The 19,939-nt window shown below is 43.5% G+C and overlaps 1 protein-coding gene across 1 annotated transcript in view; it reads left to right on the top strand.

Annotated features, from left to right (window-relative positions):
* The window catches only part of LOC124613973 (methyl farnesoate epoxidase-like), a 226,593-nt gene that overhangs the window by 136,888 nt on the left and 69,766 nt on the right, over nucleotides 1-19,939 (top strand). The window contains exon 6 of the mRNA XM_047142761.1: nucleotides 18,905-19,085. Within this exon, the coding sequence (XP_046998717.1) occupies nucleotides 18,905-19,085 (181 nt within the window). The remainder of the gene's footprint in view (nucleotides 1-18,904; nucleotides 19,086-19,939) is intronic.

The following is a 19,939-nucleotide window of genomic DNA, read 5'->3' as shown; positions in this document are numbered from 1 at the left end:
TCTTGCATAAGTAAAATTTATGCCTTGCAGCAGCGAAATGCGTTTGCTTGTCGAAGTATTTTTCGAGCAAGTCTTTAATAGCTGGGAATAACAAATTTGTCGGTTCACAAGTCGGACTCAGTTTTAAGAGAAGGTTGTAGATAGCTGCGCCGCAATTTGCCAAAAAATAAGATCTTTTTTCTACATCACCTGATATCTGGTGTGTGAGGAAGTGCTGTTCCAGGCGTGTTGCATAGTCCGGCCACGCTCCTTCCTTGCCTGTTGTAAACTGCGAAAGATGGTGGCGGAAGTTTAATTTGTAGCGGAGACGCTACGGCAGGAAGCGACTCCAAACGTTCCACCCTTGTAAGCAACGCCTGTTGCGTCTGTTGTATTTGTGCCATGAGATTTACGATCTGCGCCGTGAGGTCCATGGTTATCTGAAAATTCCAAGTGCGACTAGATTACTGCAGTAATGATATTTTAGCTTCAAGAGAGCGGGTTAACAGCAAGTATGTATCTTCCCGAAGTCCACTGTAATTCTATTTTATTTTTGGCTCACACGTGGTCATCCGTAATTGTGCTGAAATCATCTGTTTCCCTAGTACCTCGTCGCCAGTGTGGTGTGCGTACTGTAAGACCTTCGGTACTCACACCATCAGATTATTTGACTTGTCGCTCTAACGAAGTAGGCGAGTGTCAGCAATATGTCTCGTGGTCTTATCGTGGCGTGTTTATCTTCTGCCGTTAGGTCAGACGATAGAAATGCCACTTGCACGCTTAGAGTAGCAGATTGACGGTGACCACCTTTAAACAGAACTTGATTAATTTTCACACACATTTATTAAAATAATAAAAATCATAGATATTATGTAACTTGATTCTGGATGCTGTTTACAATTGATAATCTGAAGTTCCTTAGGTCTTGGTACGTTAATCTTATTCTCACATATCTCTGATACTAGACAAAGTGTCTATACATTCCTCTTCATGGCTATGTACAGGAATATGGTAATCTTATTAGACACAGACTGAAACTTGACTATTGACTAACGCAGACACTAATCGGAGGTCTGTACACTCGTTATAATACCTCACGCGTTCAGGTATCACTGCGCGAGTGTGATCCGCGAGGAGAAAAGGTTCTACATTAGCAACAATCTCATTGGCTGCGTTACATATTAATACGCGGATTGGCGGAAGCAGAATTTGGCCCGTCTCTAAGACAGCGTCATCTCGTAGTGCGGAGATGGACGAGCGCTGCGCCTGCGCTGTTGTGCTTAGCGGGGCGCGCTCTAATGGGAAAGTTGTGTACGCGCTGACTACGCGGAACTATGTACACAACAATATTATAATACTATACTTTTTAAGGTAGAAAATAAAGCTGTTGTTCGGCATAATCGCAGTCCTTTTAGAGCAGCGGTGAGCAAGTTGTGGCCAGCGGTGCGCATGGGAGGCACTGTGCCTTCTCCTTGCAGCCCACGACTACTTCAGTCTCAAATATCTGAAATTCGTTCTGAATTTGGCCGTGTTTTATAATCTTTATAAAAAAGCTGCAAACTGATTAAATCCTGAATATTACTCTTCATCTCTTTCATTAAACAAAGTGGTCCGTGAGCGTTAATGATCTGTCTAATAATGCTGTTCATGAAATGGTCCCTGTGCGTTGATAATTTTCGTAGCAAACTGATCGTGAAGTGAAAATATCTTACCTCATAATGTAATTGCGTGGAAACGCGGCGCTTGCTGCTCTCTGTGCGCCGGCTGCAAATCTCTAACAACAGTTGGTGAGAGCTTAGTGCAATGCTCCAGACAATAAATAAATTATTTTACACACGTCATTGCGTGAGACATTCCTTTAAATAAAAATGACTTTGATAGAGGATGTGGACAAAGGTCTTACGTGATATGTTCTTTTAACAAACTGTTTTTAAACAATCTGATACATTATTACTTGCATGAAATTCATGTTACAACACTCATTAACACTGACAATAGGCAATATTGTATCAAACTCTTACTCTTACAAATGCTAGACAAATTATTAATAAACACGAAAGATACCTTAAGTGAAAATTACTCAATCTTTAATGAAATATCTAAACGTCCCTGATATGGATATCTCATTCAATAATGAATCTAACTACTTGCAAAAGTACTGCCAGTATTACCTTCATTCCTCTTCATAGTCTTTTCATTCTAAATCGCTAATCAAATACTTCTCCTCCATCTCACAACATTCAAATACAAATCATTTTACTTAAACATAGATGCACTTCACATCTACATTGTCACGAGTGCTCTGCTCGGCGTCTGTCTGGCTATTACTCAAACGATGGAACTCCCGCGCTTCTCGCTGCCAAGCAGCGATGACAAAACCAACACATCTTCCAGTGACACAACTAATCTGACCAAAGACTGCGCGCGAATAATAAGCGACTCAAAATCGTCCAAAGAATACAAAAATTCGAGAAATGCAAATAACAAACTCCAAATAGACCTTTTTCAGATCGGTGAGTCGGAGAAACGCTGGGTAATTTTTAGCATACCAGAAGGTTGACAATGAAATGTATGAAAACTCTTAATGGAACTGAGAATATTGACTAGCTACAGTGACGAAAACACATTTCAAAAAGGACAAAATAACCTTTACTGGTTTCCGCGTTAGAAAACTCAGTATTTCGCCTCGTATAAGAACGTCCCAGTACTGAGATCTTTCAATGAAAAATTAAAACTTAGGACCTTTTGTTTAATGACTTGTTGGTCCATATTTGGAATGCAATAGAACAGCAATTTGCGTGGCATGTCTTCTACAAATCTTTGATAGGATTTCCGGGGGTATTTAGTACGTACAGGTCACACACTTGCCGTAAATTACGGGGTGGTGGGTGGTGGGCGCAGAGCTGTCGGCCGGTAGCTTCCCACTGTCGCACGGTCTTGGCCTCGTTTTACGGACAGCCATCGTGGAAGAAGGTGCCATCGACTCGAGGAAGACATCAAGTATGAAAGGATGCCGATGGCCCGCAATAATGTTCGCACAGTCCAAAGCTGTCATGGTGCCATCGATTAGTGCGACAGATCCCATGAAATATCAGGTGAATGTCTCGCATGGCAAAATACGGGCTGCCCCCCGTCGACCTGCATCCGCGCTGTGGTGCATGTTCCGAGCAGCCGTCCACCCGGATGACGGCTTGTCCGGATACGACCACACGTCTATTGGAAGAAGAAACGTGATTCACCTGACCAGCCAACACGTTTTCATTGATCCACCGGCCAGTCTCGATGATCCTGTGTCAATTGTAATCGTCGTGCACTGAACAGTGACCACCGGAGCACTTTTATCTGTACCACCATATGGCCCTGTCGTCAGATCTGCCACAGACTGCCGCATATCTTTACAGAGCGGGAAGCGAGACCGCGCTCCCCACTCGCACAAAGCAACATGCCAGATCGTTTTCCTGGAGTGCGTACAACGCAGTGCCGCTGTAGTCTCCATCTACGAAAAATGCTTGCGTGCTTCTGGAGGATTTGTGCAACACGTCACTGTGATTGGCTTGGTTGGTGGAGGAGGTAAGTAGGACAGAGCGGGATCCAACTACTAGATGGCACCTGCAGTATTTGTTTTGTGCACACAGGCACCATCGGAGAAGCTAATTGTTCCGATCTAACTATCGAAACATTCATCAGAAATGTTGGCCGACCGCTTCTCTGCCTCAGAGGATGAGCAGCTTTCGAGTTGGTATCCGAATAGCATATTTTGAGGAACATTCCTGATGCCGGGTTGAGACACCAAACGGAAAACGAGTACATTTGGGCACAAATCATAAGAAAAATGAATGAAACAAGTAATTAGATGTATAAATATATTTGTTCTGAGTCTTTAATCATTGTTATGACGAGTTGGATGTTGTCATTGTGATCAGTACTATCAACGTACTCGTTGAAGGTTCAAGTGGCTCTGAGCACTATGGGACTTAACATCTGTGGTCATCAGTCCCCTAGAACTTAGAACTACTTAAACCTAACTAACCTAAGGACAGCACACAACACCCAGCCATCACGAGGCAGAGAAAATCCCTGACCCCGCCGGGAATCGAACCCGGGAACCCGAGCGTGGGAAGCGAGAACGCTACCGCACGACCACGAGATGCGGGCGTACTCGTTGAAGTAAATAATGGAGCCACACCTCACATTTTACCCCTCTGCTTTGGCGTAATCATGTACATCTACAAAGGGTATCATGCTGTGCTTAGGCACTTCATTAAGTACTGATAAGTCTGCGTTATAAGGCAGTGGGACGTGGCATTCCTCCGCGTAGTCGAGCAAATGTTTTGTTACTAAAATGTTATACGCTCCTTCTTCACGATGGAAGAACATTTGTCTGACTGCTTTGCGCTTCTACAGTGCCCTTCCAAATATCATACAATCTTTCGCGTCTACCCTAAATCCCATGTAGTTTTTTGAGTGCCAGATTAACAGCTTTTTAGATCGTGCGTGCGCTGCACGTTCGGCCTTCGCTGCCTCCGCTAGTACTGTAGCGCCGCACTGCCCTGCGCCTAGCACAATGTTCCTCGTAGAATGATAGAACTCGCGTCGCGCCATTGAACCACACAATACTGCTCTCATCTTGGAGAAAGTGTAGCACCCACCGATCTCCAATTAATAGTAACAATAAATTAAAACCTTTCTGAAACTTTTTCTCTCTTTCACCTCCTCCTCCCCCCCTCCCACACACGCTCCCACACACACACACACACACACACACACACACACACACACACACACACACACACAATGTAAAGGGAAATAATTTGTCACTGACTACATATCGGATGGTGGTTTGCTAAAAATTCTGCATTATACGTAAGATATCAATTTATAACTTAACTGTTACTAACTAGTTCAAATGTTTGTGAAGTCTTATGGGGCTTAACTGCTAAGGTCATCAGTCACTAAGCTTACACGGTACTTAACCTAAATTATCCTAAGGATAAACACACACACACACACACACACACACACACACACACATGCCCGAGGGAGGACTCGAACCTCCGCCGGGAGCTGCCGGACAGTCCATAACTGCAGCGCCTGAGACCGCTCGGCTAATCCAGCGCGGCTGAGTGTTACTAACTAGTTTATTGACCAGAAAGCTTGTACACGTTGTCGACATATGTTACTAAAGGCAACTACAAATTTATGTTACTGTACGGCACATAGTTTAGGATATGTGGCGTAATAAATATAGTAGTGTGATAAACCAACTTTTCTTAAAAACTTAAACATATCTCTATTTCAGTGGCACAACATTTCCATTGAATTAAAAAAAGATGATGACAGAGGTAGTTCTCGTATCACTCTATCATGCATGCGTGTCAAATTATAAAAGAACATCACTTTAATTTGTTATCTCTTGACAGGCACCGCCCGTACCTAGGAAAACGTTTCACGCAGCGTTCCGCGACCTGTTTCGGAAAATGAAATATACAGCCGTATGCTGCAGCGCGCTGCGATAAATTTCCACGCGTAGGAAAACGTAAGACTTAAGCCTCATATCACAGCGTTCTGTTATGAGCCGTACTCTACCAATGCCTCGTCGCCTACTCGTTGTTTCACCGTCCTTAAATTACTTTCCATAATTGATGATGACAGGAGCCCGAAATGCAACTGAGCAGCTATGCCTTTTCCAAGATGCCCGGTCCGAGATTCAGACTCATAACAATCTGCCCTTTGTCAAAGTCGCTTATATCAATGGTTTTCCCATTTGCGACCTGTGTCGGCACTAGAATGATTTCCCAATAGTTTCTGTTCTGAGTACACATGCCATATTTTACGGACTACAAGACGCAACTTAATATTTAAGCAATTTTTAAAAAAATTTTTACAGTTTTTATTATTAGATTGCAAAGATAGGCTAAAAACATTCTTAGTTTATAAAACCCAACTGACCATTAAAATCCCTGAAAATCGTCATGCGAACTTTCTTTTTCTTCTTCTTCTTCTTTTTCTTTCTCTTCGTCGTCATCATTGTCCTTTTCGTGTATAATATAGTCTTCAATGCCATCGAGAAGCCGCACTTCTTGACAGATTTAACAGTAATGTCTTCTCTCACTAAAGATCACGACTGTTTAATCCACTGACACACTTGTTTGATTACAAGTCGTTTTAAAGGTCCCTTCAGCTTGAATTCATGTTGAGTTTCGTCCATCATCCAATTGCTCCATTCCTATCTCACACAAAAATTTAAACTTTTTTTCCTTTTGTCGAGATATCAAGAGGTTGCAATCGTGAAGCAAGTCCTCCCCGAATAACAGCAACCTCTGTACTTCTCTGTATCAATTTCTCTTTCACAAAATTTTGCAAATGACGGCTAAACTGATCTGGCACAAGAAGAGAACCCTTCTTAAAGCACCTTTCCTTCTCTCCCACACTGTGTTAATCCATGATTTCATACTAGTCTCGTCCATCCAACTCTTGTCATGGACATGAACAACACTTGGCGATGTTTCAGAAGATTTTGGCATAGTTTTGCACTTGAAAATGATCATTGGATTAAGTTTAGTACCGTCAGCACAATAACAGCGTAGCGCATTTTTTCATGGCTACTTGTTTTTATAGTTACAGTGTTAGCACCTTTCATGGCTACAGTTCTGTCACTCAGCACATCAAATGTCAGAGAAATTTCGTCCATATTCGCTATCTGTCTTATTTCCATACTGGTTTTCTTTCGATGTTGAATAATAAAGCGATAGAAATACAATATTTCCTCTTCATACTCTTGTGGCATTTTCTGAGATATTTTGGTTTTGGTTCGCATGCTAAGTCCATGACGCTTCATAAACCTGTATCACCAACCAACTCCACCCTTAAAGCCTGAAGTTCCACTGTAGCGCTAGCTTACGAGTGTGTATGTAAATCATTTTTGTACTTCACTGCCATTTTGACAGTCTCCTTGAATCCATTTCAGTGCGTCATTTTCTAGTTCTCGTCATTTTGCATTCAGTCATGTGTTTGCACATTTAGTCTTCCTCTTTTCTTCAGTTCTTTACTAGCCCGCCAATTGCTAATGGTTTTTCCTGTTGATGGAGGGCCGAAATGCCTTAGCTGTTCTGTTTTCATGTTCTTCTACATATGCTTTTCCTTTCAATGGATGGCCCACTTCATACGAATACCTTTTATTTTTTTCGGTTGTGAAACTAGCCACTAACAAAAATATTGTACTGTTACCAATAACACAAACTACTTTCAATTCTCAAGTTCACTGGCACCATGGACTGCAATGACGCGTCATAAGCTAGACAGTGTTCTGGGTTTGTGACGGCGAGGCGGCAGGGAGACAGTGTTAACAAGCTTGTGAATCGCCGCAACTTAGGTTCATCGCATGGGTGCACTCCTGCTGCCTAATTGAATACAATGTTGCCAGATAGAGAGAGGTTTCCCACGGCATCGAATATTTGGCCATTTATAAGACTGGTGAGAATTTTAAATCAAACAATGGACATTTTATATTAATTTTGACTGCAAGACGCTCCTGAATTTTGGAGGTAATTTTTCGAAAAGAAGTGCTTCTCGTAGTCCGTAAAATACGGTATACACTCCTCATAGCGTCACGTTCCCGCAACGCCACCAGGTGAAATTAAACCTCGCATTGAACAGTGGTCATAATGTTCTGGCTCATTACGTTGTAGAGTGTCCCTCACCAGTCTCCAATCGAAAACTATGTTCTCCAGTTCTCTATTACTACATCTTTCTCTTCGCCAAAATTTCTCAGTATTTTCCACCTATTCACACTCATCTAATAGAGTAGAAGTGATTTAGTATTTTACCTCTGTCTCAGTTGAACTTCTGCTTCCTGTCCAAGCCTGCACTTGTTCACCACCTCTCCAGAGCCGTTGTTCTCGCTCAACTTTCTCTACTACCCCGTGTCCAGCACCCGTCGCCAGGCTCCACGGAGATTACATCCCCGTCCCTAGTAAATGTGCTGGTGGACGTGTGAAATTGTAGTGATTATTTGGCTGTAGAACCCCATGAAGACGAAGCATGAGACACGAATTTAGTGTCTTCAGAACTGATCTTACGCGTCTTCGTAAGGTTACGGCCCGCTGTGTGAACTTTACAGACAAGAACTTAATGTGTCGGCTACAATGAGGTGGAAAAGTCATGGGATAGCGATATGCACACATACAGATGGCGGTAATATAGTCTGCACAAGGTGTAAAGGGGCAGTGCACTGTAGGAGCCGTCATTTGTATTCAGGTGATCCATGTGAAAAGGTTTCTGATTTGATTATGGCCGCACGATGGGTATTAACAGGCTTTCATCACGGAATGGTAGTTGGAGTTAGCTGCATAAGCCATTCCATTACAGAAATAGTTAGGGAATTTTAGTTGGCGAGAGGTGATGGTACGGTTCGAGTGTGGTGCAGACCCCACAAAGCCTGACCCAAGTCGTCAACAAGACATTGTTCAAGTTGGTGGTGGCTTCATAATGGTGTGGGCTGTGTTTATGTGGATCATTGACTGTAAATAGTTATGTTCGGCTACTTGGACACCATTTTCAGCCATTCATGGACGTCACAATCCCAGACAACGACGGAATTTTTGTAGATGACAATACGCCATGTCACCAGGACACCACTGTTGGCGACTGGTTTGAAGACCATTCTGGACAATCTGAGCGAATGGTTTGTCAACCCAAATTGCCTGACATGAATCCCATCGATCATTTATGGGACGTAAGCGAAGATGAGTTTGTGCACAAAATCCTACACCAGCAACGCTATCGCAATTATAGACGGCAATTGAGGCTGCATGATGCAATATTTCTGCAGGGCTCTTCCAACGACTTGTATACTCCATACCACGACGAGTTCCTGCACTAAGCCGAGCAGAAGGAGTTCCGACACGATATTAGGATGTATCCTATGACTTTTGTCAAATCAGTGCATGTTCAGTGCAGTGTTCGAGCACTATGTGGATTGTGTACCCTAAGTACATTTCACCACATTCGCATGGCACTTCGAATACACTGGGCACTCTCAAATTAAGGTCGTCTTTCGCTGACTGCACCACTTTTCTAATTGCAGCTGTTTGCGAGACATTGCCGTGACCCTACATCGTACATTCGAATAGTTCAAATGGCTCTAAGCACTATGGGACTTAACATCTGATGTCATCAGTCCCCTAGAATTAGAACTACTTAAACCTAACCAACCTAAGGACATCACACACATCCATGCCCGAGGCAGGATTCGAACCTGCGACCGTAGCAGCAGTGCGGTTACGATCTGAAGCGCCTAGAACCGCTATGTCACAGCGGTCGGCTACATCGTACATGCTAGGCAAATTTTATGCAAGGATGTTGTCATGAAAAACACCGGGAACAAACCAACATTGTTTCCACAGTGCCTCTGACCTATTTTGCTTTTTTCAGTTGTGGTGGTAAAGTAGTATTCTAATGGCTGAGTCGTTGCTTAGTTTCTAGGTCAGACTCACAATACCACGTCTGGTCAGCATTAATTTTTTGATAAAATCCGTCTTGTTGCGTGGTTACGTCGTACTGCCAACTGCGAAAACGGCGGACGCGTGAGAGAATGTTAATGCGAACAGGCACTCTGACCTAACTGACACTTCTGCACACAGGACGACTATCATTCTGTTCGATTGTATTTAGAGTGTTACACATGACATTTGTGAAATAATTACTTGTTTTGTTACACTGATGTTTGCCACTTATAAAAACCAGTGTTTAATTTAAGTGGTGTTGACATCATTGGTGCAGGTAATGCTACGGATACACTGTCCAGTCACATTAATGTGACCACTTGTCAAAAGCCTCAACGACCGCCTTTTGCAACGGGAGCCATGCAGGAAGGGAGTAAATCAAGTTCTTGGAGGTACTAACAGGGGTGTGGAGCCATGCAGACTCCAATGCCGTGGCCAGATGCGCTAGAATTTTCGGTTCATTATCCTTGGTACAAACAGCCCGATCGAGGTGCTCCCACAGATTCTCGACTCGAATTAAATTAGGGAAGTTTGGTGGCCAGAAGAGTACGGTAAAATCATCTTGCATCTTTACGGACCACAAATGTGCACTGCGAGCTGCGTGGCATGTTACATTGTCCTGTTGATAGATGTCATTGTGAGAAGGAAAAACAAACTGCATGTAGAGTGGACAAATTCCCCAAGGAGAGATGCGTACTTGTGTTCATCCATCGTTGTTTCCAGAAAGTCGAGATAACCCGGGGAATGCCATGAAAACATTCCCCAGATGATAAAGCTCCCTCCTTGTTGTGGGGTGTTTGCTTTCAGAAGTTTCACGCCACCCACGCAAGAGACCATCAGTCTGATGGAGCAGAAAAGGTGATTCATCCGAAAAGTCACTTAGTGGACGCCTAGTTGCGGTATTAACGTGCTGTTTTCTGTATTCGTTTCCTTGATGCCAAACGAAATAATAATAATCCTGTATTCGTTGTTGATGAGCAGCAGTCAGCATGTATTCATAAGCCGGGTACCTACTGTGGAGGCCAAGATGCAGCCATGTCCACTGAACGGTCTTTGAGGAGACACTACTGGTAGCTTCTTGCTTCATCTCGGTGGTTAGACGCTCAACATCTGCGCGTCTGTTCGCTCGTATACACCTTTACAGCTGTAGTCCACCCCTGTAACCTATGGCCCGTGTGCACCACAGTTGCTTGGGCGCTAGTTTTGGATAGCGCCGTTTTCCCAGGGACAGTGCACTTTAACCACGGCAGCATACGAACCACTTACAAATTAGCCGCTTCGTAAACACTTCCACCCTTAAGCCGTCGGCACACGGACCGTGTTGTGGAACGTTAACGTTGAGCGTGCCAACTTCAACGTTCTGCTGAACGCTCAGGAGCGATGCGACTTGTGCATACGGTACGTGGGCCCCAACGTGGTTTACGCGATCGCAACGCACTCCAGAAACAGTTGAGGGATGCTTCTAGTTCGTTAATCACACTGTTTATTCAACGGGCGTGCGTAAAATTCCCACGTTAGCTCTATTAAAACGCACATTTCTTCCATCGTCCATGAAAAGGAAAGTACCATGTCCAATCAGTAAGGACACAGGCTTATAAAAGTTCCATTATGAACAGTGCGTTACAAATTTGGAATACTTCTCCGCATAAAATAAACATTATTTCATCATTCCCACATTTTAGCAAAACCCCAAGGTCAGTCTTACTTGGTCACTGTTCCTACCCAGTAGCAGAATCTTTGCAACATGTGAATTACGAAGCGTAAAAGAAGAAGGAGCAAAATATCTTTATACAAGTAGCGCAAGCTGTCGTTTAGATAAAGCCAATCGAACAATGTCACCCCTCAAAAAAAAGGTGAACTTGTATTTACATAGCATCAAATATATAGTCTATACTTATATTAAACTAATAATAAAATATCCGAACCTAATAAAAACGCGAATGTTAGGAAAAAAATTGGCTGTGTCAGGACGCGAACCACCGCGCCAACAAAAAAAAACTCATGGCAAGACAGTAACGCTATTCATTACGCTACACCAACATCACGTATTCCGAATGTAATCGTAGTATCTTACCACTTGCAAAAAACCTTATTCATAGATATGTTACTAACTGAAACTTAATTATAACAAATTGTACCAAAAACAATGCGTTTTGGGTGGATCTTCAGTATGTCGCTGCCTTCAAATAGCCTACTCTCATAATACGCAATTTACAATAATTCTTTTGCCACGAATACGATGTTTCTCATTATTTTATTGTACGAATCACACAGTTAACAACGGGTTTTCCAGTGATTCTCAATTTGCTGGTGCCCAGAAACGGCATATATACATATAGGCTTGAAATGAATGCCAATATGGCACCTCACAACTCTATACTGAAAGGAGACGGCGTGCTTGTGACGTAAGTTGCGTTGTGCCATCTCATTGGTCAAGCTCATACGCACGCTCAGAATATCTGACATGCCAGATATTGCTCTGCACGTTCGGAAAGACACCTGAGCGTGCTATTCCATGCTGTGATGTCAGAAACTCCGCACGCTCAACGCTCAACGTTCGGATGCACGGTCCGTGTGCCGACGGCTTTAGGCCTAAAGCTGGGCTTCACAACATACGTGCTCGCGGAGCAAGCTGTGAGCAGCAAGGCGCGAGCACGGAGCAGCGCGAGCACGCTACCCCCACTACCGGACCAGAGCGGAGAGTGGGGAGAGTCACGTGGGGTACACAACAGCTGCCGCCAGTCGATGTAAATCCGCGGCCACCTGCAGGGATATCACTCACGAATTATTACTGCGACAAATGAAACAAATAAAGGAGAATGTACACGTGCCACATAATTTTATTAGCTTAGTGTATGCCTCTACATTCGCATTAATTTGTGAACTGTTACACAATAAAAGGTGTCACTGAAGTGTGGGATTCTCGGTTATCTTGTACTTTTTGCCCTTTACAATTGCGTCTATGCTCGGAGTAATTGTTCTTGTGCATTTTAGGTGCAGCGTGCAGTTTAAATTTCGATCAGACAACGCGTTTCTCAGGCGCGTCTTGTAACATTTCATATTAGAGAACAGTTGTTCACAAACATACGTGGAACCGAACATTGATATTATTGTAGCCGCCAGTGCAAACGAGGAAATCTATCCTGAGGGAAGTGTCTGTAGAATTCCAAAATGTTTTTCTTGTTCTGAAATTTGTCTCTGTATTCTCTGTCACACTGCAGGTCAATAATTTCTTGCTGCAGCTCAGGACTAATCTCTTAAATATTCGTTGAATATGGAGAGAACACATCAAAATCACTGTCTAGTGCTGTCAGATCTTGAAAGCGCTTATCAACTAAAGTATGTGAATAACGTTCACAGTCTTTGTGAACATCTTGCATGGATGATAATTTAGGAAAATGAGCTAGGTTTCCTGTCTCCAGCTGACTCACCCAAAGTGTCAATTTCATTTTAAAAGCTCGTATTCGATCTATGAAAGGAGTAATTAGCAGATCTTTACCTTGTAGTAAAATGTTCAAAGCATTCAGATGGCTAGTTAAATCTGCTAACAAGGGAACCTCCCCATCGCACCCCCCTCAGATTTAGTTATAACTTGGCACAGTGGATAGGCCTTAATAAACCGAACACAGATCAGTTGAGAAAACAGGAAGAAGTTGTGTGAAACTGTGAAAAAATAAGCAAAATATACAAACTGAGTAGTCCGTGGGCTACATAGGCAACATCAAGGAGCACGTGAGCTTAGGAACGCCGTGGTCTCGTGGTAGCGCGAGCAGCTGCAGAAGGAGAGGTCCTTGGTTTCAAGTCTTCGCACAAGTGAAAATTTTACTTTCTTTATTTTTGCATAGTTATTATCTGTCCGTTCGTTCATTGACGTCTCTGTTCACTGTAATAAGTTTAGTGTCTGTGTTTTGCGACCGCATCGCAAAGCCGTGCGATTAGTAGACGAAAGGACGTGCCTCTCCAATCGGAACCGAAAACATTTGATCGAAAGGTCATAGGTCAACCGATTCCTCCACAGGAAAACACATCTGATATATTCTATACGACACTGGTGACGGCATGTGCGTCACATGACAGGAATATGTTGTCGACCCAACTAACTTGTACACTTGGCGAATGGGTAAAAAGATTCTTCTACCTTGCCCGATTTAGGTTTTCTTGTGGATGTGATAATCACTCCCAAAAAAGTGATGAAAACATAAGAGTTTGTCACATAAACTGAAAATAAAAAATTAAAGTTTTCACTCGATGGAAAATTTGAACCAAGAACCTTTCGTTCCGCAGCTGCTCACGGTACCACGAGAGCACGGCGCTCCTGCAATCTCAGTGTCCTTGATGTTGCCTATCTTTCCATAAACTACTCAGTTTGTATATTTTGCTTATTTTTTCACAGTTCCACACAACTTCTTCCTGTTTTCTCAATTGATCTGTGTTCAGTTTTTCAAGGCCTATCCAATGTGCCAACTTATAACTAAATCTGAGGGGGGTGCGATGGGGAGGTTCCCTTGTAAGAACGCGAGATCACATTCAAACGTGCGCGCGCATTTCCCCTCCCTCCCCTCCCTCCCTACTCCGCGACCTTGCACCTGCTCGCGAGCACGTGCCTGAGCAGACGCGAGTACTCGCGCTCAAAACCGGCCAGTTGTTAAGCCCTGGCCTAAAGCCAATGATCATGCTCCTTTAGACGTCAGCTAAATCGCTCCATTTCCGCATTACAACAACTGCACTGATTTCCGTGTTCCCCGACATGCTTTACGTACCCTCCGCTGCTAGTGCTGCCACCTGCCGTCTGTGAGGGGTTATTGCACGCTGATGTCGAACTTTGGTGGTGTCACAATAACGCGACGGGACCGTGTAATGCTGATATGGGGGTGGGTTTCTCTGGGAAGTGGTGGCTGCAAGAATTAATCATATTCAACAGGAATATCAGCGTTTATTGATAATTGCTTGTGCTTACAAATTAAAACTTTAGGCCCAAGGCCGGCCGGAGTGGCTGGGCGCTTCTAGGCGCTACTGTCTGGAACCGCGAGACCGCTACAGTCGCAGGTTCGAATCCTGCCTCGGGCATGGATGTGTGTGATGTCCTTAGGTTAGTTAGGTTTAAGTAGTTATAAGTTCTAGGGGACTGATGACTTCAGTAGTTGAGTCACATAGTGCTCAGAGCCATGTGAACCATTTTAGCCGCAAGAAATTAATAAAATCTAAAAGAATAAAAACAATTGATGATTACAGCCCCAAAATTACAATAACAGCTTTCAAGAAAATTTCTTTAAGTGCAAATTGAACAACCCTCCAACATCAGGAGTGACATATCAGCTTAAATACTAATGAGCAGTCACCGTTTAGCTAAACTATGAAATACAACATGGCAGCAAAATGACAAAATAATTCTTATAAACTTTTCTTTAAAGCAGGGTAAATACTGCGTCAGCAACCTCAGCAGTGACTTACCAGCTAACATAATAACACGTAGTCACCGTAAAACTAAACTGCGTAATACAACACAGAACTGCGTAATACAACACAGCAGCAAAATGACATAATAACTTTTAATTAAATTCTCCATAAGATAGTTTAAACAGTACTTCGGCAATCTCAGCACTGACTTACAACGAGTCGTCACTGATAAATTACCAAAGCAGACACAGTAACAACAATTTTTAAAGAATTTTTAAGTGGGTTGTCATTAATTGCAGAATCAGCTGATTTCAGGAGTAATTTATCACATTACATAGTGCTGAGCTCCACCACGCAATGTGACACGGCACCAAAATGCCAATAACAGATTTTAATAATTACTTTTTCGAAAACTTCGTTAAATATCAATCATGAAATGACCTTAGGGCCTACAGTTCCATACAACCAAATGTTGGCTAGATAATGCTTTATCTACTTAGTCTCAAAATTAAGATGAGCCAGCATATAAATACCAACCAACAGCACCTCAAGGGTTTGCACACCCTTATTACATCTGGCCGAGGGAGACTTCCACGCCGCGCGGGATTAGCCGAGCGGTCTATGGCGCTGCAGTCATGGACTGTGCGGCTGGTCCCGGCGGAGGTTCGAGTCCTCCCTCGGGCAAGGGTGTGTTTGTCCATAATTTAGGTTAAGTAGTGTGTAAGCTTAGAGACTGATGACCTTAGCAGGTAAGTCCCATAAGATTTCACACACGTTTGAACATTTTATGAGACTTCCATGAGGATTTTCGCGTACGACCATTTCACGAGTGTACCGTGAATATCAGGAATCCAGTAAAACATCAAATTTCCAACATGGCTGCGGCCGGAAAAATGTCCTGCAAGAACGAGACCAACGACGACTGAAGAGAACCCTTCTACGTGCTGTAGATTTCTGTGTTGAACCATCTATAAGTGTCACATTGTGAAACATTTAATGAAACATCATCGATATGGGCTTGCGGAGCCAAAGGCCCACTCGTCTACCCTTTATGACTGCACAACACAAAGCTTTACGCCTCGCCTGCGCCCGTCGACACCGACACTGAATTGTTAAAGACTGGGAAAACATGTTGCCTGATTGGACGAGTCTCGTTTCATATTGTACCGAGCGGATGGACGTGAACGGGTATAGAGACAACTCGATGAATACATGAACGCTGCATGTCAGTAGGTAACTATTGAAGGTAATGGAGACTCTGTAATGGAGTGGGGCGCGTGCAGTTGGAGTGATACGGGACACCTGATACTTCTAGATACGACTCGTGACAGGTGACACGTACGTAAGCATTCTGTCTGGGCGCCTGCATCCTTCATGCCCATTGTGCATTCCGACGTGCTTGGGCATTTCCAGCAGGAGAATGCGACACCCCACACGTCCAGAACTGTTACAGAGTGGCTACAGCAACGCTCTTCTGAGTGTAAACACTTCTTCTGCCCACAAGACTCCCCAGACATGAACATTGACCATGTCTGGGATACCTTGCAACGTGCCGTTCAGGACAGATCTCAACTCCCTCGTAGTCTTATGAATTTATTGACTCCCTGCACGATTCATAGTGTCAGTCCCCTCCAGCACTGCTTCAGACATTAACTGAGTCCATGCAATGTCGTGTTGTGGCACATCTACGCTCTTGCGGGTGCTCTACACGATATTAGGCAGGTGTACCAGTTTATTTGGCTCTTCAGTGTAATTCACCTCGAGCCCCGCAACACACATTGGAACCTTCCGGCAACCGAAAAAATATTCGCGTCCAAGGACATGTATTCGGCTTTTGCTCACACTAAGTCTGCTCTCTGTCCCACAGATTCCGTGTGAGCAACGAAGGTCAGCCACTATAAATTAGCTTAGGATCCATGCTCGCTGAAGTACAGATCCCTCCGTTTCTGCAGTAGGTACTCTAACACTCCACATACACAGCCACCATGTGGCCCTTGCTTCCTTCTTCACACCACGACAGCACGCGGCGAGAGGCCCAACCCGCTGTAGCACCCTCGTCCAAGCTCTCTTGCGGCAGCCCACGTTTCCGAAACCACTCGGCCATCGCCCTTTTGACAGACCAGAACTATATCAATCGGCAAACATAATTGACCTTTAATAGATCAACGTACAGACTCACATGACTCGGATACCTTTTTTTTCAGTTCCTTTACAAAATCTCTTTCAAATCGACGATGGACAAGTAGAAAATGGAGGCATGGAGAATACTTAATGGAGAATAGTTAGAGGACAACGGCATCGAGACAGACTGTACGCTTTTGTCTCCTCACATTAATTTTCGTCTCTAAACGTCCATTATGGTTAGTAGTACATACACCTCAGCAATATGTGCTCGATTAAGTTGGGCAAAGGACAACTTGGAATTGAATGCGGATCAACGACTCTGGTTCTCTTCACCAATCACTGCAGGGTTTTTCTTACGCCTGAAGGTCTTCGAAGAAGAGTGAGAAGGCTCCACGGCACCAATGCGTGTAGTCACACGGATTAAGCGTGGGGCTGCGTCAGTTATGTTTTCGACCGGTACCTATTGAATAGAGTTGGGGGGAAGAGAAATTTGTGGCACAACTTGACTAGAAAAGGGATTGGCTGGTAGAACATATTCTGAGCATCAAGGGATCACCAATTTAGTATTGGAGGGCAGCGTGGAGGGTAAAAATCGTAGAGGGACACCAAGAGATGAATACACTAAACAAACTCAGAAGGATGTAGGTTGCAGTAGGTACTGGGAGGAAGAAGCTTGTACAGGATAGACTAGCATGGAAAGCTGCATCAAACCAGTCTCTGGACCGAAGACCACAACAACAACAACCAGGTACAAATTTCGGACTCTTCTCGTCGCAATTGAGGGTAATTTTGTTGCTGTGTTGTATCGAGACAGCCCCATGTTTCGTTTTTCTCGACGGCAGTGCGCCGCTATACAGCACCCATCTCATAACCACAGTCCTTTAGGACCAGGAATCAACTGAATGGGATGGTCTGCGGTATGCCAAACTTCACGCGTGCATCGTGTGCCGGTCGTGTGCTGCCCAGCTTGTCACTCGGCTTTCTCGGTCCTTCTCGGAAGTAACTGACTGACCTGCAAGGTAATTCTAGTCTTAGTTACAAATCTTCTCTCGTTAAAACTGGGTCCAGGACGTCTACATTGCTTTTCTCTGGTAGATTTTCCGAGTCTTCATAATGAGATTGCAAGAATGCTGCAACACTTCAATCGACATATTTGTGTGAAAATAATAATAAATAAAAAAAATAATAAATAAAAATTAAATTATGTCTTCAGAGAGCCAAAAATAATTAATTAATACTGAAAACTTGTTTTGTTTGTGATCTGTGTTGTCGAGAAATGAGATCATAAGACCAGTTCATATGCATTACGAGTGTACTACCATTTCAAAGGGACGCGGTTACTGCTTCCACTGTTTCTCATCCTCCTGCACGGCGCAGCGATGGGGACTGTGACGTGAGGCTGTGCGCTTTGGCACTCGGGCCAGGGCATTGCCTGCAAGCTGATACCTTGGCCGCACCTGTTCTACGGTATTTGCTGACATGAATCCGACAAAGCATGCTTGGAACAAGTTGAAACTATCAGTGCATAGTCATGGAAATCTTACTCGGGATGCCGCCATCGAAAACTGAAATAGGCTTCAGCTGCAACTATTGTGGACAGTGAGCCACAGTGGATCAAACCATGTTGCAATGTGTGGTGAACAGCAACATGCGATTGAATGCTATCCTGATGCAGATTTTGATTTCACATATGTGCAGTTTCCAAGGGATTGCCTTTACTTTTGTTACTAATTTGTTTTTATTTGTGTTATTTTCATAAGGCTTGTTCTTTCATTCCCTGCTCCCCTTGAATCTAATCCCAAATATTTTCACAGGTACACCGGTGCTGCAGACTTTGCTTGGACATTTTAATTAGATAAGCTCTTCGCTACCAGTTTGTTGTATTGTTCTTCGTTTTCCAGAGGATCAGCTTCTCAGTGTGTTATACGACATGACTGTTGCTGGCTTGGAAGAAACAAGCAACGCTCTTCGATTTTCATTTCTTATGATGTTACGGCATCCCGATGTCCAGGGACGAGTGTACAATGAGATAAAAGAAGCAGTTGGTACTGACAGATTTCCAACACTCGAGGACAAAGACAGGTATTTAAATAAACGTTATACCGTTACACGTAAAGGAGAAAATTGATGAGACTCGACATCTAGAATTCGTAATTTTGTGACATATCTAACCTACCAATCTTAATTTCGAAAAATGACTTGAAGTTTACCATTAGCTGTACAGCATTTACCGTTTACAATATTAATTTTAAAAAATCGTGTCGCTTTTCAGTTCTACAGAATTTCTTTGTTGTATATTTTGCATTATCTGTACAGTTATTTATTTTAAAAATATTATTCTCATACTCGTATGTCATCTCAGTTTTCAGTTATCTACCATCAGTACCAAGCTTGACCTCTTTGTATTACACAAGTGACATTTCATAGATTTTTTTCAATTTCGGTAACAAGCCGAAGTCTGCTGGACTCATGTCCGGACTGTAGGGAGGATGCGGCAACACTTCCCTCCCGTATTCGCGCAGTTTCTGGGCTGCATCATTGCCCATGTGCGGGCGAGCATTGTCGTGGAGAATGGGTGACCAAGGCTCGAGCAACTGAGGTTGAGTTGCTACATTTTTCTGCACAGGTTTTGTATGAAGTTACGATAATACACTGCTGTAACGCTTGTTCCACATGGGATTCTATCTGTCATGATTAGTCTTTGCTGACCATAAGCAAAAATCTTCACTTGCTTGAGCTGTGATTGAGTGCGTCGAAATTTTTTTGGACACGAAGAAGATGAGGCTCTCTACTCACTGGACAGCGATTTCAACTCTGGTTCAAAGTCTCTAATCTGGGTTTCATCAATATATACAACTGGACATGAGAATCCTTGACCCTCACGGACGAATCTTTGCTTGAGCAAGGTTGCAATGTCCAGACGTTTCTGCTTCTCT

Source organism: Schistocerca americana, chromosome 4 (assembly GCF_021461395.2).
Source record: "Schistocerca americana isolate TAMUIC-IGC-003095 chromosome 4, iqSchAmer2.1, whole genome shotgun sequence".
In the NCBI taxonomy this organism is placed as follows: domain Eukaryota; kingdom Metazoa; phylum Arthropoda; class Insecta; order Orthoptera; family Acrididae; genus Schistocerca; species Schistocerca americana.
Note: the sequence above shows the minus strand (reverse complement) of the source record. Positions and strands in the feature narration are given on the sequence as shown.